An 18,104-nucleotide genomic window follows, 5' to 3' on the forward strand; every position below is an offset into this window, starting at 1 on the left:
ATGGGCTTTCTTCTTTTGGCCCAATATCATTTTTACTGTAAATGCAAGTTTCGAAAAGCTGTGAAGGACGACCGGTGACAAGTGGCGGCTACATCACCGGAGAAATCATTAGCGGGCGGCGAAATTAGTTACATTTCTGAGGTTCCAAAGTTGTCTGCGACACACGATTTGAATTTCTCCGGTTTTCAGGTTTGTGTTAGATCTTTACAAGTCTTAGTTTTTGAGTATCATCACTGTTTAGGGTTTATGTTTTCTAATTGGGTTTATCTGCTTCTGTCGCCATAAAGCTTTAGCCTTTATTTTATGGCTTTTAAGTATGTCAGGAGTTTTGGCCAAAAAAGTTTACATTTTTTAACCCTAAATTCAATGCAGGATTCTTTTGCTCATGGCGATGGAAACCTTGAGGGAAAAGGTTATGGTATTGTGTTACTGGAATGGTTCTGTCAAGTATGGTCCTGACGGCGTTATCTATGAAGGAATGCCTCGTAAGAAGATCAGAGTTAGGCAAAAGACTACTTTAACTACATTGTTGAATGGGCTTTATCCAATTTTTGGATTAGATAAGCAGAAATCAGAGTTCAAAATCTTCGGTAGGTACCCTGTAGCTGTTTCTCCAGATCTGTTTATGTATGCACACTTTCCTGTGGTGAACGACACTAGCTTGGAGACTATGCTTGAGCTTCCAAGCAACCATCCTTCTATTAAAGATGTGGAGTTGTATTTGGAAGTTAAATCGACATCTAATGGAGTTATTGATCCTGCTGCTTGTTCATCTCCATTGGAGAGTCCGGTTAGTTCCTTGAAAAGACAGAGAACCCAACAACCACCAGAAGCTATTAACTATGTGTCACATCCATCTGTTAAATTAGAGAGGGATGTAGGCTTAGAGGTTCAGGGAGTGGATAACATTTATGGGTGGATTGAAGACGAGGCAGGTGCTGATATTGGAAACGGTAGCACTCATGGAGGTGGAGGTGGAGATGGAGAAATGACAGATAAAAACATGGGTTCGGATGAAGTGGAGGAGCAGGTGGTTAATTTGACAGTGGGTAACGACAGTGCACACAAGGGATTGAATGTGCCAGACTTAGAGGCATCTGCGAGTGCATGCTTATTAGATAAAGGGGTCAATTCAAGTGCTTCAAAACCGCAGATTCTATCCAGTTTGTGGGTTGATGATCATGAATTGCACGTGGGGTTGTGTTTTAAAGATAGAGATGAGCTGAAGAAGGCGGTTGCTTGGTGCTCCCTTAGAGGACGACAAAAGTATGTAGTAAAAGAAGTTGAGAAGGACGAGTATACGTTTGAATGCATCAGATGGAAATGCAATTGGTCGCTTCAGGCAGCTAGAATGGAAGATCACGGATTTGTTGAGATAATTAAGTGTAGTGGTCCACATACTTGTTGTTCTATTGAGCCTGATAATTTCAACGTAGAATTTGCAGCAGAGGAGATTGACAGTCTGATCAGGGTACAACCCACACTAACAATTGCAGAGTTGAAAGATTGGTGGTTTGACAAATTTGGTTACGAGCTTGAAACTTCAGTGATGCAGGCAGCAAAACAGGAAGCGATAAAAAAGATATATGGAGATTGGGATCAGAGTTTCAGAGTATTACCCAAATTAATGGCTGCGTTTCAAACATCTAATGGGCTACTTGTTGACTGGCAATACGATCTTTTTCCAAATCCTGAATTTGCATCCTTTAGTGGCGTTTTTTGGGCGTTCCCACAGTCCATTGAAGGGTTTCACCACTGTAGACCTCTGATCATAGTGGACACCAAAGACTTGAACGGTAAGTACCCAATGACATTGATGATTGCCCAGGGACTCGATGCTGGCGATTATTATTTCCCGCTTGCATTTGCGGTTACCAAAGAAGTGTCCACTGATAGTTGGCGTTGGTTTCTCACTGGAATCAGAGAGAAGGTCACACAAAGGAAAGACCTTTGTCTCATTTCCAGTCCCAACCAGGACATAGTCGCTGTTGTAAACGAGCCAGGGTCTCTATGGCGAGAACCTTGGGCGTATCACAGATTCTCTCTGGAATATCTGTGCTCCCAGTTCCACGATGTTTTTAAAGATGACTACCTTACGAACCTTTTGAAGCAGGCTGGAAACACGTGTCAGAGTGAAGAATTGGATTCCTACATGAAGGACATCGAAAATAAGAACTTAGCAGCTCGGAAATGGTTAGACCAATTTCCTCAAAGTCAGTGGGCTCAGGCTCATGATAGTGGTCGGAGATACGGAACCATGATGGGAGAAACAGAATCTTTTTTTCCAGTTTGTGAAAGCTTTAAGGCTCTTGGTCTACCAGTAACAGCAATCGCACTGCTTCTATTTGATGAGATGAGAACATATTTTAAACAGGGTCGTTGTGATAGCAGTAGGGCTAATTGCGGTGATGTGTACACCAAATTGGTCACGGACAAGCTTGAAGAGTTTAGGACAGCTTCTGTTACTTATGTTGTAATGCCGTTAGACAAAGGTGCGTTTCAGGTTACAGAGCCGTTAAAGAAGGATGGATGGATCGTCAGGCTGAGTGAATGTACCTGCACGTGTGGAGAGTTTCAATCGGTAAAGCTCCCATGTCTGCACGCTCTAGCAGTCTGCGAGAAGCTGAAAATCAACCCTTTGCAGTATGTAGACGACTGTTACACTCTTGAACGGTTACATAAAACTTATGCAGCCACGTTTTATCATGTTCCGGAAGTATCAGCTTGGCCGGAAGCTTCTGGAGTTCCAACATTGTTCCCTCCACCTCCAGTCATTCTGCCACCACTGCCTCCATCTATCGTATCAGGTAAGCCTCAACACAAAATTACTACTTGCACTAGTAAGAAGAAGAGCTGAAAGTAGGATTAAACTGGTTTGGGTTATATATATTGTAATGTCGTAACAAAGACATGTCTAGGTGCTTTTGTTTGTGAAAAAGTAAATAATGCTGTGTAAGGGTTACGCATTTTGGTGAGAACAGTCAATTGATCAGGACAAAATCAACAAGTTTGTGAATACATCTGACAAACCAAAACCCTGAAGTAAAACCTTACTAGGTGGTAGGTGCATTGTAATATCATTTGTTTCTAATCACAAAAGAATCATAGTAAGTTAGTAAATCAAGGATACATTGGATAGAAAGATACTTTAGGCAAAACTAAGTTACAGAATAATATGAATTATTTGATTAAACGTATGATTCCAAGCAGCCATAAACGAGGTAAACATGTATTCCCACCAAAGTAAGTTTCATAAAAAGACGTCATCAAGAAAACGGAGGAAGAGTTATACAAGTCCAATGATACGTCCACGAGGCTCTGATAAGGTGCACCGGGTCTACATTAGGAGGAAGAAGCTTAACAGGCTCTAGCTAGAAGATATTTGTGAGGTGAGGTGAAGAGGAAGATCAACAAATATCTGTAAGAAACTTGTTTACAGTTCATTGTTTAGAGAGCTTTTTGCAGATTGTGCTGTATAAACTTCTCCTGCGTGAGATTTGAGGGTAGTGAGCTTGAAAAGATGATGTTGTTGCCTCTTCTTCGTATGATCAAATCTGTGATTATAAATAGAAAGTTTTCTTATCATCCAAAGGCGTCCCATCAGAGAAAGAGAACTGAGAAGGAGCAACTAAAATCAAAAGAGACAATCCTGATTTTAGGCGGGAATGAGATTGGGGTGGCTAGTTTTAGGACGGACTCAAATCACTAACGGGCTTTTCTTCTTTCGGCCCAAATGTTATTTTTTTCTCTTTTTTTTTTTCTGACATCAAACTGTATTCCATTTTGAAAAGCTCTATACAGTTTTCTAATTTTAAATGCATCTATGGTTCATTAACGGGCTTTCTAATTATAAATCAGTGGGACAAGAAACATTAACGGGCTTTCTTATTATGGCCCAATAGCACTTATTTCATTTCTGTATTTTTGTTTTTCGGAAAAGCTGTGACACACTGACTGACTGACATTTATGTATGAGTCACTCGCTGGCACATTGAAAAGGTACAGTAGTAGTTATTTTGCACCGGCGACAACATCACCGGAGAGATCATTAGCGCGAGGCGAAATTACTTACATTTTCTGAGATTCCAAACTTCTCTGCGGCACACGATCTGTAATTCTCCGGTTTTCCAGGTTCGTGGCAGATCTTTACAAGACTTATGAGTATCATCACTGTTTAGCGTTTATCTGCTTCTGTCGCCATAAAGCTTTAGCCTTTATCATTAGATATGGAACTTTCTAGCTTTTAAGTTTAGGCCAAAAAAAAAGTTTACATCTTTATTATAAAATTGAATACAGGATTGTTGTGTTGTGCTCATGGCCATGGAAACCTTGAGAGAAAAGGTTATGGTGTGGTGTTACTGGAATGGTTCTATCAAGTATGCTCTTGATGGTGTATTCTTTGAAGGATCCACTCCTAAGAAGATCAAAGTTAGGCGAAAGACTGCGTTAACTACATTGTTGAATGGGCTTTATCCAATTTTTGGATTAGATAAGCAGAAATCAGAGTTCAAAATTTTTGGTCGGTACCCTGTAGCTGTTTCACCGGATCTGTTTACGTATCTTCTTCTTACTGTGGTGAACGACTCTAGTTTGGAGACTATGCTTGATGTTCCAACCAATCATCCTTCTATTAAAATTGTGAAATTGTATTTGGAAGTGAATTCCACATCTGATGATGTTGCTGATCCTGATAATCCCGCTAGTTCCTCGAAAAGACAGAGGATACAACAACCCCCTGAAGCTACTGGTTATGTTTCACATCCATCTGTTAAAGTAGAGAGGTATATTGGGATAGAGGTTCAGGGAGTGGATAACAGTAACGGCTGGATTGAAGACGAGGAAAATTCTGACTTTGGAAACGGTAGCACTCATGGAGGTGGAGATGGAGAAATGACGGATAAGAACTCGGGTTCAGATGATGTGGTTAATAACGAAAATGCACACAGTGATTTGAATGTGCCAGGCTTAGAGGCATCGGCAGATCCATGCTTAGTAAGTAAAGGTGTCGTCGATTCTAGTGCTTCAAAACCGTCGTCTCTGTCCAGTTTGTGGGTTGATGATCATGAATTGCGTGTGGGATTGTGTTTTAAAGATAGGGATGAGCTGAAGAAGGCGGTGGACTGGTGTTCCATTAGAGGGCAGCAAAAGTGTGTAGTAAAGGAGATTAAAAAGGATGAGTATATGTTCAAGTGCATCAGATGGAAATGCAATTGGTCGCTTGGTGCAGCTAGAATAGAAGAACATGGACTTGTGGAGATAACCAAGTGTAGTGGTCCACACACTTGCTGTTATATTAAGCCAGAGAATTTCAACTTGGAATTTGCAACAGAAGAGATTGAAAGTCTGATCAGGGTACAACCCACACTAACAATTGCAGAGCTAAAAAATTGGTGGTTTGACAAATTTGGCGACATGCCAAAAACTTCAGAGCTGCGGGCAGCAAAACAGGAAGTAATCAAAAAGGTATTTGGAGACTGGGATCAGAGTTTCAGAGTGTTGCCTAAATTAATGGCTGCGTTTCACTCATCTAATGGGCTACTTGTTGACTGGCAATACGAACTTTTTCCTAATCCTGAATTTGCATCCTTCAGTGGCGTGTTTTGGGCGTTTCCACAGTCCATTGAAGGGTTTCAACACTGTAGACCTCTGATCATAGTGGATTCCAAAGACTTGAATGGTACGTATCCTATGAAACTGATGATTGCCTCAGGACTCGACGCTGATGATTGCTTTTTCCCGCTTGCATTTGCGCTTACCAAAGAATTATGCACTGATACTTGGCGTTGGTTTCTCGCTGGAATCCGAGAGAAGGTAACACAAAGGAAAGACCTTTGCCTCATCTCCAGTCCCCACCCGGACATACTCGCTGTTATTAACGAACCCGGGTCACTGTGGCAAGAACCGTGGGCTTATCACAGGTTCTGTCTGGATCGGTTTTGCTTACAATTCCATGATATTTTTCGAGACTACAACCTGGACGATCTTGTGAAGCAAGCTGGATCTACAAGTCAGAAGGAAGAATTTGATTCCTACATGAAGGAAATTGAAAAGAAGAACGCAGAAGCTCGCAAATGGTTAGATCAATTCCCTCAAGATCAGTGGGTTCTGGCTCATGACAGTGGTAGGAGATACGGAGTCATGACGGTAGAAACAGAAGATTTGTTTGCAATTTGTGAAAATTTTCAGTCTCATGGTCTGTCAGTGACAGCGATCGCTCTGCTTCTGTTTGATGAGATGAGATTAGTTTTTCACACGGGACTTTGTGATAGCAGTGGTAGGGTTAACTGCGGTGATGTGTACACTAAACTTGTCATGGACAAGCTTGATGATTTTAGGACAGGTACTGTTACATACGTTGTAATGCCTTTACAGAAAGGTGCGTTTCAGGTCACAGAGCCGTTAGATAAGGATGGATGGATCGTTCGGCTGAGCGAATGCACCTGCACGTGTGGGAAGTTTCAATCGAAGAAGTTTCCGTGTCTACACGCTCTAGCAGTCTGTGCGAAGCTCAAAATAAACCCTTTGCAGTATGTAGACGACTGTTACACTCTTGAACGGTTATTCAAAACTTACACAGGCACTTTTGCTCCTGTTCCGGAAGTATCTGCTTGGCCGGAAGCTTCAGGAATTCCGACATTGTTCCCACCAGTCATGTCTCTGCCACCGCCTCCAACTAGTCCTCGCACTATTCAGAAGAAGAAGAGCTAATCGCTTAACGTTTCTATTGTATCTTTGTGACGTTTGGGAAGTAGGACTAAAACCGATCCGTGTTGTATATTGTAGTTTTGTACCATAGACATTGTTGCTATTTTTGTAGTATATGAAACAGATTTAAGCAAGATGATTCAGAAAAGCTTGAGATCCAATTTATTATAAAACAAATATTCATTAAAATGTTTCACGGTACTGTGTTCCTTTCTTAACCTCTCTGCACCCAGCATGTTGCAAAGGGATCTGTAACTTGTGTCATTCACAAATGTTGGCTGCAATGGAGCTGAGTATTATGCATCAAATGAATTCTGCAGTTAGCTCCCAGACTCCGAGTGTTAGGCTGCTTCTAGGAGGACGCACCTTACCGGCCCACTCAGTGTTCTCTTATCTGAGCCCTGAAACTAACTTGCTGTGTAGTTCCAGTTAGAAAAGGTTAAAAGATGCACTGATAATAAACACAACTAAAAATAAAAATAAAGAAGCTGCATATAAAATGAGTTAACATGAATGTTCCAGAAGTTTAGGGAACATATTTTTCCAAGATGCGGGATTCTTGTTGACCTTTCAACAAGGGAACTTGAATATTCTTTTGGTTCTTGGTGGAAGATACCCAATAGATGAACAATTTGTCATTATTTCACACTTTGATTCAAGCAACTCTGTAACACCATCATGGGCTGATGTACAAAAATATATATTACAAGTCTGTATTTTGCTGGTTCAGTAAGTTACAACATTTGTTTGCAAAAACACAACCTGCAGCTACAATGCACAGGATGCAAAATGAAGAACAATACTATATGACGCCAACGACAGACGTAAAACAGTAACAATCATCATGATAACAGAGCTAGCTATATGGTACAGCAAAAATTACCCCAAGAGTCTTACCTACGCCGATGAGAGAGTTTACGATTAGACCTCTTTCCAGCGGTTGATTTCGATGTGGAAGAAGACGAAGCTGTCAGGGACGAGTTTACAAAATCCAAATTATCCTCAGTGAAGGCCTTGTTCACTGACTCTTGTATTTCCATGAACCTTTGCCTCTTTTGTAGTCGGTTCTCAGGAGTTTCTTCTTCTCCCCAAGCCAGTTGAGTCAAATCCTCACAGTCCATAATTATTTGGTCGAGCACTGCCGAACAGCGTGGAAGGAAGCGTTTCCCGAGTTCCACTGATGATGATAGGAAACAAGATCAGTTAGCAAGTAACACATAGCCATGTTTTAAAAAATCATTTAGTATTTGTGATAAAGGAGTAGATGAAGTTGGTGAGAATCTATACCGGTTTTAGAAAGCGCTTTTAGTCTACTTTGATGCTCTTCTAGGATTTTGAAAGGTACTATCTTTACGTCCGGTGATGTCCTCTTTGTACCTGTGAGGCCGTCAGGCTCGAGGCTAGTCCCTATGAACTCACATGTTCCCTTCACTTGGGCTATATCCATTGCAACTTGTGCTTCCGTTGGAAAGAGAAGTTGAGCAAGTGCAACTAAATAGTAGACACAAAGTATAGTTATCATTAGTTTCACTTGCTTTACTAACAGAGCACTATGAAAATAAAGAAATAAGATACCTCTATTTTCAAGATCGAGCAGCCTCGTCTTGAGTTCATCGGCAGCCACTACAAGAGAGGGAGGAACATCTCTAGGAATTGGTTCACGTTTGTCACCTTGCTCTAATATTTCTATGCAAAGTCGGCCTTTGAGAGAATGCTTGTAACGCTCCGGAACATTGTTATACTCAACCGCCATAGTGGCTCGTTTAGCGATCAAGAGAGCAGTTCTACCTTCCAAAGTTGTCTCTGATGCACTTGCACCTTTCTCCAGTAAAGATAGTATCAGTTGCGGCTCCTTCCTCATCGCAGCGACATGAAGCACCGTGTATCCCCTCGGATTCCTATGGTTAACATCAGCAATTTTAAGGTCAAGGAGATCAGTTGCGGTCTTGACATCGCAATAAGCAACAGCGAAATGAAGAGCACAGGCATCATCTAAGCTTGTGTGGCCTTCTTTCAAAAGCATCTCGACTAACGCTACATCATCAGAGTCAAGTGCCTTATGTATATTCCAGACATGTTTCTCTAGTTGAGGCACCTCGTAACCAAGCTCTTTACGGTTGTTAGTTATTTGTTTGACAATCTCTTCAGGCAAAGACTTGTCAAGACTAACTATATCGACATCAGACTTGACAATGATCTCTTTGCATCTATCCAACAGCTTCGTACATGATTTACCACATATACATGCAAGCTTGAGTATAACCAATGCGTCCTCTATTACAACTTTGTCCACAACATCCAGCAAATGCCTCTGATACAGAGTAACTAGTTCAGGGATCTTGAAGATGAAAGCCAAATAGAGAACCTCCAACCTGAAATCAACGGCAGGCCGGCAAGCCACGTGGCAGCAACTGTGGTCAGCGCATTCAGAAACTCCTTTTGGAGGTGGCCTTACTCTGCTGCTGTAAACATAAGCAAGAACTGTCACAACAGAATCGAAGCCGACTTCGTAATCCTTAGCAATCTCCTTAAGTTCGAGCTTCACGACGGCTGCGTTGGAATCTTTCTCCTTCTTGGCGGCGGCTAAAGCGTTCTTGAAGAAAGGGCTTCTCGCAGAGACAACGCACCGGTGGAAAGAAACTTCACGGCCGTCAGAGAGAACAAGCTTAGCGTCGCTGTAGAAATCTTCGGGAGAGTCAAACACGGATTCGAGGCTGTTGGAGAGCAATCGCAGAGCGGAGACATCAGGTCCGGTGAGAAGTTCGGCGGCAGGAGGATAAACAATAGAGGACCCGGTGGGTGCAGGTGCGGCGGCGAAGAAACTAGTGTTGCTCGTGATTTCATACGAATCGGCGAAGCCATCAAGAATGGTATCCATCAAAAACAGGTTCTTGAAATATATAACAAATTAATCAAGAAATAGATCTCCTTCCAAATCAAAGAAGAAGAAGAAGAAACGATTTGGTTAAGATCGAAGAGCAAAGATATAAAAAACCATTGACGTAGCAGAGAGAGAGTAGAAGCTAGAGAGCCAAAGAGACAAAGTCAAGTCAATGAGGATGAGAGTGGTGGTGGTGAGAGAGAGATGTAGAAGAAGAAGAAAGAAGCATCCTCGAACGGTTTGGAATTGTCTAATGTTTTTTTGGGAAATTTATTTTAAACAGTAAAACTTAACCGGTTCGGTTATTTCGTGTCTTGCTAATTTTGTACAGTTGTATGTGAAATTTAATCCGGTTCAGCGATTTCATCTTTTGGTTCATTTTCAAGAAACAAATTACATGTTTACATTTTATATTACTTTGACAAATTGATTATTCTCAAGGCCGGTTTACTGATATGGACTAACCAATTCAGTCAAATTTAGTTAGCTTTCAGTTTTTATTTTCTTAAATTAATTAAAGCAATGGAAAAGGAAATTATAAAAACACTTGTAGTGTACTTCTTTTTATGATAGTTAAATCTTGAAGTGTTTTTTTTAAGTTCAATCTTAGAAATCTTGAAGTGTTTTTTTTAAGTTCAATCTTAGGATCAGTGTTTAGTTTATTAGTAAAATTAAATGAATATAACTGTCTAATGTTTCAAGATATCTCATATCCAACTACTATAAGATGTTTTGAGTAAAGCATGCAAATTAAGAAATGACCATTTTAAAAAAGTTACATTGAAACTTAAAAACATCCTATATTATGAAACAAAAAAGCTTCTCTAAATATTCTATATTATGAAAGGGAGGGAGTATCATTTAATTTTACTTATGTACCAAAAAAAAAAAAGGAAATATAACCTAAAAATTGGTTGTTAAACTTGAGATGTCCTAAGCGATGGCTACACTTGTCTATGCTCCGGATATGAAATAGACTTTAAGTTCAGTGTTGTTGTTGGATTCAGAAGAGAGAAAAAGCTTGAGATTCATTTTATTGAAATGAAAGAAAGATTCGTTACACGATGATAAGATTCAAAAACATGAAAGTAAAGCAAAATAAAAATAAAAGTGAAAACAAAAACAATGAATAACAAAAGCGTACCGTAAGTCGTTGACTTGGCTTTCTCAATTTTCATGCCTCTCACATTGTTTGAATCTCCCGTTCATATCAACTCTCTCGAAGTCAGAATAGAGAGGAAAATAGAAAATGGTCGAAAAAAAGCAAGGGGTGAATTTTGGAGCCCTTATTTGTAAATCCTGAGAGCTTCCGCTATTCATGTCGTATAAGCAAATACGATGCATGTCACCGAGTGTCACGACGTCGCTGGTTAAGAACCCCACGGTTTTGAGCCATACATCTTTAACAAACTCTTTCACGTTAACCCAACAAGTCCCAAAAATGCTCTCCAAAACCCATATCTCATCATAATCCACTCCTTCCTTCTTTCTCGAAGTAATGATCCCAAGCTTTCCTTCGTAGCTTGTCAAGTCTAGAGAGTTACCGCTCCTTATACTCTCAGGAACCGGGCAATATGACCATGTTTCGGTTTTGAAACAAAACCGAAACACGTTTTTGCGGGTTAACCAATGCAAAAAGCCGTAAGAAGATGTCGGTTTAAAGTTCCAATAACTCAACATGTCTTCAGCCGGTAGTACCAAATTCTTCAGTCTCTTCCATGCATACGAATCCGAATCGAAAACTTCACAGACGAAACTGGTATTGATGGTGTTCCTCCTCCTGGACCTCCTCTCCGCGTAAGGTAAGTCTGAGAGCCTGAGGATCTTATACCGGAAAGGGTTAGACTCAATAACCATTAAACCGAGGGATATGGTGAAATGCCGGGTTTTTGGGTTCGGTAAGATCAGGTGTTGTTTAGTCGTTGGTTTGCAGATGATGTACTCCGGTTGTCCTCCTCTAACCGGAAGATCATTAACACAAAGCAAGATCCCATGACTTGCGTCACAAGCTTGAATCCTTGCTCGTCCCTGCGGTAGAAAATCGAGCGAGACTTCATGAGTCCCACCAGGTTTGTTTCCGAAAGTTTCGGCAAAAGTGGTGCGTATACTTAGTCCTCTCGAGTACTGGAGGAAGTAACCGGAAATGGAATTGGTTCTTTGGAGATTGAGTTTGAGAAACCAAGAAGTGGAGGTTCTTTTGTTACATTCTTTGTTTAGGAGTCTGATTTTTTCGACCACCGAATAACGAGAACGAGAAAGAACCTCGATGAACATGTCATGGTTCATCTCAAAAGTCATTTGTGAGAATGTATGTAGTGAAATAAAAGATGAAGATTTGTTGTTTTTGATCTGTGGCTACTTACGACAACAAATGTAGCTATATTATATAGGATGATTTTATGTAACCCAATTTTCATTTTGTTTCATGATTTTGGTAATACCATACTTTCCATTTTTGTGATATATTTTCTAAACGTAAACCAACAATGAGAAAGAAACCCCCGCGCCAATTTGTCTTTTTGTTTTTGAATATTTTAAGAATATTATCCAATTTTTATTTGCATATCACAAATTAATTACCACAACTGGAAGATATATGTATGTATTCAATATTACTGGAAAATGAAAAATCGGTAATGTTCACTTCACTGTAGAGTCTGAATCATGTAACCAATATATAAAATACGTGGTTGTCTCATTTTCCTATATATATTTATTTATTTATTTAAAAGCATGAACCAATGATATAAACTAAATTAAAAGTTAAAACTATACTGGGTTTTCGGATTGTGAGATGAACCAAATCGGGTTTAGATTTTCTTGCCCTATCTCATTTGGTTTGGTACTATAATTAGTTAATTACTACATGTATACTGATTTTTTTCTTGTTGCAAGAATCTATTGAGAATCAGTTGAAGATCATTGAACTAATTAAATTCTTGTAATATACATATATTAAATTAATTAATTATAGTACTAAATTGATTCTCAATTAATTAATTTAATATATGTACTATGTAAATTTAATATATGATATATGTACTATTTGATTTAGATATTTGGTTTTAATTAATTAATTGCAATATTAAATTATTACATATATTAAATTAATTAATTGAAAATATTAAATTAATACTTCACTTGTACTATCTAAATCAAATATTTAAAACAGATTATATGATCTCTATTTTAGGAAATGAATACTATAAAAATACTGTAGACCAAACTTTATAGAAAGACTGCTAATTTAGGCTAAGAGGGAGGTGAATAGGGATCTACATCTATCCATTATTTTGTAACTTTTGTTCCACCATATCTGTATAGTATTCATTTCCTAAAATAGAGATAATAAATTATATTTTAATGATTCAAGCAGTACAGGTGAAGTGAATAGTGATGATTCAGTGACCCCAACCCGAATTTCAATTTTCATTTAGATGGAAAATATATATAGCTTTCAATTGGTAATTTGTGATATGCAAATAAAATGTGAATAGATTATATTTACAAAAAATTCTTAATATAAAATGTGAATAGATTATATTAACAAAAAATCAGTATATATACATATATTAAATTAATTAATTATAGTACTAAAGCTAATGAGATAACACAAGAAAATGTAGATCCGACGGTTTATTCACAATCCCAAAAACATATATAGTTTTAACTTTTAATTTAGTTTATATCATCTGTATGTATATATCTATATATATATATATGAAATTAAGATAAAGAAAAATAAATGATTTATATATATAATATATAATATTCAAATAGTACAAGTGAAGTGAATATTGATGATGCAATTTCCCCATAAAAATTTTCATTTTCCAGAAATATGGAGTACATATATCATTCATTGGAATTATGTTGTAAAGTATTTACAACCTACAACCAATATATCATCCCCAAATGAAACAAATAAGAACCACTAGAACATTATTTTCATGTTAAACATAGGGAGTATAGTGAAAAACGACATATATATGGAAATCAAACACTTGTTGTATAGAGTGAAAATACCATAAACAAATAAATCACTAACAGAAAATAACTTTCCATGACTTACTCTATTCCAGATCTATGAATGTCATGAATAAATATGAAAATAAAATTTTATATAGAGGAACACAATCGCTTTTGATTACCATTCAATTACATACCTGCACCATGCACCAGATAATGTCAAAGAATTTAGAGAGGACTCAGATGTTAGTTAGTATCATTTTTATTCCGGGTGGATTCTGTTGGCTGGAAGAGCAACCTTCTATATTGCCTCTATACTAGTAGAAGGTTGCTCTTGTATCAGGTGAGACCAATCTAGGTACATAATAGTCACTCATCTGCATCTTCAAGGCACACACGATCTTATATAAGCTGCTCCCATACTTTCAAAATAAAAGAGATTACAACTGAATTACGTACCTACACCAAATTATGTGTCAAAGGAAATCTTTGATGATCACATCTTGATTCATTACCTACGATTCATATTGTCGCTTTTAGATCTAGAAATATGTTTGCTGAGTTTGATGAGTTTTTTTAATATATATGTTAAGTATAAATAGAAGTGCCGATTCATTTGGATTGTTGTGAAATATAAAATTAGGATGTGACGCGTCGATTCATCTGAATTATTGTGAGATATAAATTAGGATGTGATATTTTTTTTATTTACTAAAATTTATTTTTTACTTTAGTTGTCTTAAATCCGCTATTTAGATCATGATTAAATATATCTCACAAATTGTATGCCATTGGCGCATATATTATTTCTTAATATTTTCACTTACTTTATCAGATCCCTTTCACTAGTTTAAATGAAATTGTAAATCAGCAGTTAAAACGTTCTAGTTTGTTGTATATTCTTATAACCTTATACAAGATTTGTATCATTTGATTTGATGATGCCTCTAAAAATGCTGCTAGTTTGTTGCTTCAACATCCTTTGAATGAAAGCATGTTCATAAAACATTTTAATTAAATAAATAAATAATTTTCCAAAAATTATTTAAATAACTTCGAGGCTTATAAAACCAAACAATTTGTTTTACATGAGATATTATTTTTTCTTTTGAAATAAAGTGATAAAAGGAATACGTTTCATGCTTTGCGTACTGATCACATAAGTTTTTAACATAATCACATGCCAATGTATATACTCTATTATAACTTTTCCCTTATTGAAAAAGTAATTTTCTGCAGTGTTCCACTTTTTTAACACTAAATCAAGTCAAACATTTTTATGGAACAATCCTCCTAGCTTGTTTAATTCCTAGCAATTGAAAACGCTCATATCCACAATGTAACCATTATATATATACGTACCCTATAAAATATGGTATAGGAATAAATTACATTAGAAAAACATGAAAGTCATATATATCGAACATTTTTTTTTTATTGAAAGTTTTTCTTGAAAGACTTGTTTGGTGTTACACACAAACTTTTTAAGAAACACAAACCGCTTACAAAATTAAATTTTGATTATTTGTTGACAACAAAAAGGAAGATTATTTATGCCCCAAGTTGTGCTAATTGAGTCTTGAGTCTTTAGACTAGTTTGCATTTGTCAGCCAGTGTCTTCTTCACGTTGGTCCAGATCAACCCTCTCGTAATCAGAACAAAACGGGAAACAAACGTAATAAGCAAATTCCGTGTTGGTATGAACTATATTCAATCTCTTTGTGTTTATGTTGTAGAAGCAAACACGATCCCAGCTACAAAGCGTTACAACGTCGTTGCTCGGAGTCCAGAGAATGTTATCGCTCACCCCAATGCTTTTAATATCACTCACTTTTATCCACGACTTTCCAAAACTGCTCTTTAAAACCCATAACCCGCGAACATCTTCTTGATCTTTGCCTGTCCACTCACGAATAACACCTAGCTTCCCTTCGTATATGACCAGTTTTGGGAAAACACCAAAGTTGGGAGTATGCAAGAAAGACCAAGCCTCGGTTTTGAGACAGAACCGGATCACATTGTCGTTCGCGATCTCCAATGCAAGAATCCAGAAGCTTGTACCGGGTTTGAAAGAATTAAACCGTCTGTTCTTGGTAGACGCAAGTTTTTAAATCTCTTCCACGCAAACGAACCGGAATCGAAAACTTCGCACGCTAAAGTTCTTAGATTCCGATTCATACCGGACGTCTTCGAAAGCCTAATTATTTTATACCGGAAAGGGTCCAACCCAATTACAGCTATCCCCAATGACCTATCACAACTCCGCCCATTTGGGTTAGGTATGATCTGATACTGTTTTGTGGTTGGTTTGCAGACTATGTACTCCGGTACTACTCCTCTGTCATTAACACAGAGCAATATCCCATGACTTGCATCACAAGCTTTGATCTCGAAGTTGTTTCCCGGTGGCAGGAAATCGATGGAGACTCCGTTGTTTTGTAAATCACTCTTCTCATGGATAAAACTGGTTCGAAGTTTGTATCCTTGTTCGTAGTATCGTGATTGTAGGAAGTATCCGGAAACTGAATTGGTTCTGTGGAGATTGAGATCGAGAAACCATGACTCGTAGCTTCTCTTGTTGCATTCTTTATTCAGGAGCCTGAATTTTCCCAAATCTGAAGCCGGAAGATAAGAAAGAACCTCTTGGGTCATGTCTTGATTCATCACCGGAGAACTCATGATCCTGTCCAACAAAAAAAAAGAAAAAAGCTGACCACGATCGATCCACTCAATGAGAAATATTAAAATCAGGATCGGTAGAGAAGAGCGTTATATAGTGTTTAATTTATGGGCCTTTTCTGTTAAAGGAAAGTACCAATATTGCCTTTTTCTTCTCTAGTCCCAAAACAAACAACTTAACCAAAGATCAACAAATCATTCACTGACTGTAGTAACCTTGAGCCCAAAGTTTCTCTTTTTGACTTTTAACTTTTAACCAAATTTACATTATTTTAATTGCTAGATAACATTTTTTTTTGTCAACCAATCTTTGGAATTTTTTTCTTCTAATATATTAACTACTACTCAAAATATTTTACTCCTTCCAATTTCATATAGTTATTGAAAAAGATCTACATATTTATTTATCATATATATTATACGATAATTCAAAACAATTTGTAAATGAAATAAAAGAATAAGAAAGATGATAGGAGATTCATAATTTAAAATCTTAATAAAATCTTTCAAATATAATTATTATAATAATATTTTGGATTCTTAGATACAAAATCTTACTTTTAAAAGTTCTGATTGGTTTACAAATTTTTAAATTAATTAATAATTTTCGTCCATAATTAATTGGAAAGAGAAAATATTTTTTTTAGAAATTATTAATTATTTAAAAGATTTTATTATTCTAATATTAAAATTATATTTTTAAAATTAAACATTTGTCTTAATACCAATAGGATGGTAATGTAATTTTTTTACATTTTATGAGGTTATTTTTACATATGTACTTCCCAATCAATATAGTAGGATATGTTTATCTTTCTCTTAGTAGTTAGTACCCTTAGTAGTTAGTATAATAGTATCTTTAAATTTTGATGTAATTTAAAAATCTAGGTATACGTTTTTTTCTTTTTTTTGGTCGGATAAGGGAGACAATCTAGGTATACTTTCTTATATTGTTAAATGTTTCATTCCATTAAAAGATCATTATTTATTAGATATTTTTGCTTTATGAAAAACCATCAACTATAAATAACTGAAGACATTTGTTGGCCATACTAGTAACACGTATCTCTCTAATTCTGCAGGCGAAACGAAGATTGCGATTCTAAAGGATATTGAACATGAATTCCATCCAATGCTATTCTAAGAATTAATGGAACAGTTGTATGACCATAAGTTATATATGATCATCCACGGCTTTAAGTGAGCTGTGAGATATGTGCAGTGCAAACAATGTGAGAGACGGAAGCATAAAAAAGATAAATATTAATGACTTCTATACGAACTAGTGATTTCAAATTCAATAGTCATAACTTGTTTTGTTTTGTCTCGTCATATATATATCTGCCAACGTAACTGCCTCAAACCTGTGTATATATGGAATGTATACAAATGAAGATTTATCTTTAACTTTGATTCTTACAATTTTTTTTTCCAAATTAAGATAGTCAAATTTTCTCACAAACAAACATTATCTGCCTCACTGTTTACTCTTTTCTTTTCTCTTTTTTTTAGTTAAACATTCAAAATTCTGGTTGGAAAGTCAAACATGCATGAAAAGACTTCAAATACAGACTAATCAGCCTTTTTATTAATTACTGTAGTTGTTTTTTTTTTTGTTGTTGATAAGACTTGGGAAAGAAAATGGTCAAATGGATATAAAAGTTGAATCAAGTAAAATTAAACCACAAACGACGACGTTTAGAAGCGAAAAGTATAAAACCGAAACACACCGTTTTTGAGAAATTAATCAAAGGGATTCTCTTTAATTACATCACATTATTAGTTAATAAAAATAATTAAGACGAAACTCGCGGGAACACTTCATAAATGGGCTCCGCCTCCCACGTAATGCGGACAAGCAAAAAAAAAA

At 36.9% G+C, this 18,104-nt stretch overlaps 3 protein-coding genes and 1 pseudogene across 5 annotated transcripts; 2 read left to right on the forward strand and 2 right to left on the reverse strand.

The window, feature by feature from the left end:
• On the forward strand, positions 32-3,704 carry LOC104714788. Its single transcript, XM_010432247.2, has 3 exons — positions 32-189; positions 373-2,807; positions 3,211-3,704. The coding sequence occupies exons 2-3, from the start codon at positions 386-388 to the stop codon at positions 3,369-3,371; spliced, it is 2,583 nt and encodes an 860-aa protein (XP_010430549.1). The 5' UTR covers positions 32-189; positions 373-385; the 3' UTR covers positions 3,372-3,704.
• Positions 3,976-6,839, forward strand: LOC104714791. Its single transcript, XM_010432251.2, has 2 exons — positions 3,976-4,131; positions 4,297-6,839. Exon 2 carries the CDS (start codon positions 4,315-4,317, stop codon positions 6,706-6,708), a length of 2,394 nt encoding a protein of 797 aa, XP_010430553.2. The 5' UTR covers positions 3,976-4,131; positions 4,297-4,314; the 3' UTR covers positions 6,709-6,839.
• On the reverse strand, positions 6,827-9,818 carry LOC104714789 (regulatory protein NPR1). 3 transcript variants are annotated; one of them, XM_010432248.2, is made up of 4 exons: positions 8,281-9,818; positions 7,993-8,196; positions 7,603-7,882; positions 6,827-7,112 (listed from the first exon to the last, which is right to left on the reverse strand). In XM_010432248.2, exons 1-4 carry the CDS (start codon positions 9,581-9,583, stop codon positions 7,085-7,087), a joined length of 1,815 nt encoding a protein of 604 aa, XP_010430550.1. In that variant the 5' UTR covers positions 9,584-9,818; the 3' UTR covers positions 6,827-7,084. The 3 variants fall into 3 exon arrangements, with proteins under 3 accessions (XP_010430550.1, XP_010430552.1, XP_010430551.1); XM_010432250.2 differs by having other exon boundaries at positions 6,827-7,116; XM_010432249.2 differs by having other exon boundaries at positions 6,827-7,120.
• Positions 15,060-16,325, reverse strand: LOC104714792 (annotated as a pseudogene).

This window comes from Camelina sativa, chromosome 9 (genome assembly GCF_000633955.1).
Source record: "Camelina sativa cultivar DH55 chromosome 9, Cs, whole genome shotgun sequence".
Lineage (NCBI taxonomy): Eukaryota > Viridiplantae > Streptophyta > Magnoliopsida > Brassicales > Brassicaceae > Camelina > Camelina sativa.

What these genes read in the sequence shown, in the direction of transcription:
- LOC104714788 (XM_010432247.2), top strand. Translation starts at nt 386, where the DNA reads ATGGCGATGGAAACCTTGAGGGAAAAGGTTATGGTATTGTGTTACTGG. An exon ending in GCCTCCATCTATCGTATCAG is followed by an intron (nt 2,808 to 3,210) that starts GTAAGCCTCAAC and finishes GATTCCAAGCAG; the next exon opens with CCATAAACGAGGTAAACATG.
- LOC104714791 (XM_010432251.2), top strand. Translation starts at nt 4,315, where the DNA reads ATGGCCATGGAAACCTTGAGAGAAAAGGTTATGGTGTGGTGTTACTGG.
- LOC104714789 (XM_010432248.2), bottom strand. Translation starts at nt 9,583, where the DNA reads ATGGATACCATTCTTGATGGCTTCGCCGATTCGTATGAAATCACGAGC. An exon ending in GCTCGATCTTGAAAATAGAG is followed by an intron (nt 8,197 to 8,280) that starts GTATCTTATTTC and finishes TCTACTATTTAG; the next exon opens with TTGCACTTGCTCAACTTCTC. An exon ending in AAACTCTCTCATCGGCGTAG is followed by an intron (nt 7,113 to 7,602) that starts GTAAGACTCTTG and finishes ACAGCAAGTTAG; the next exon opens with TTTCAGGGCTCAGATAAGAG.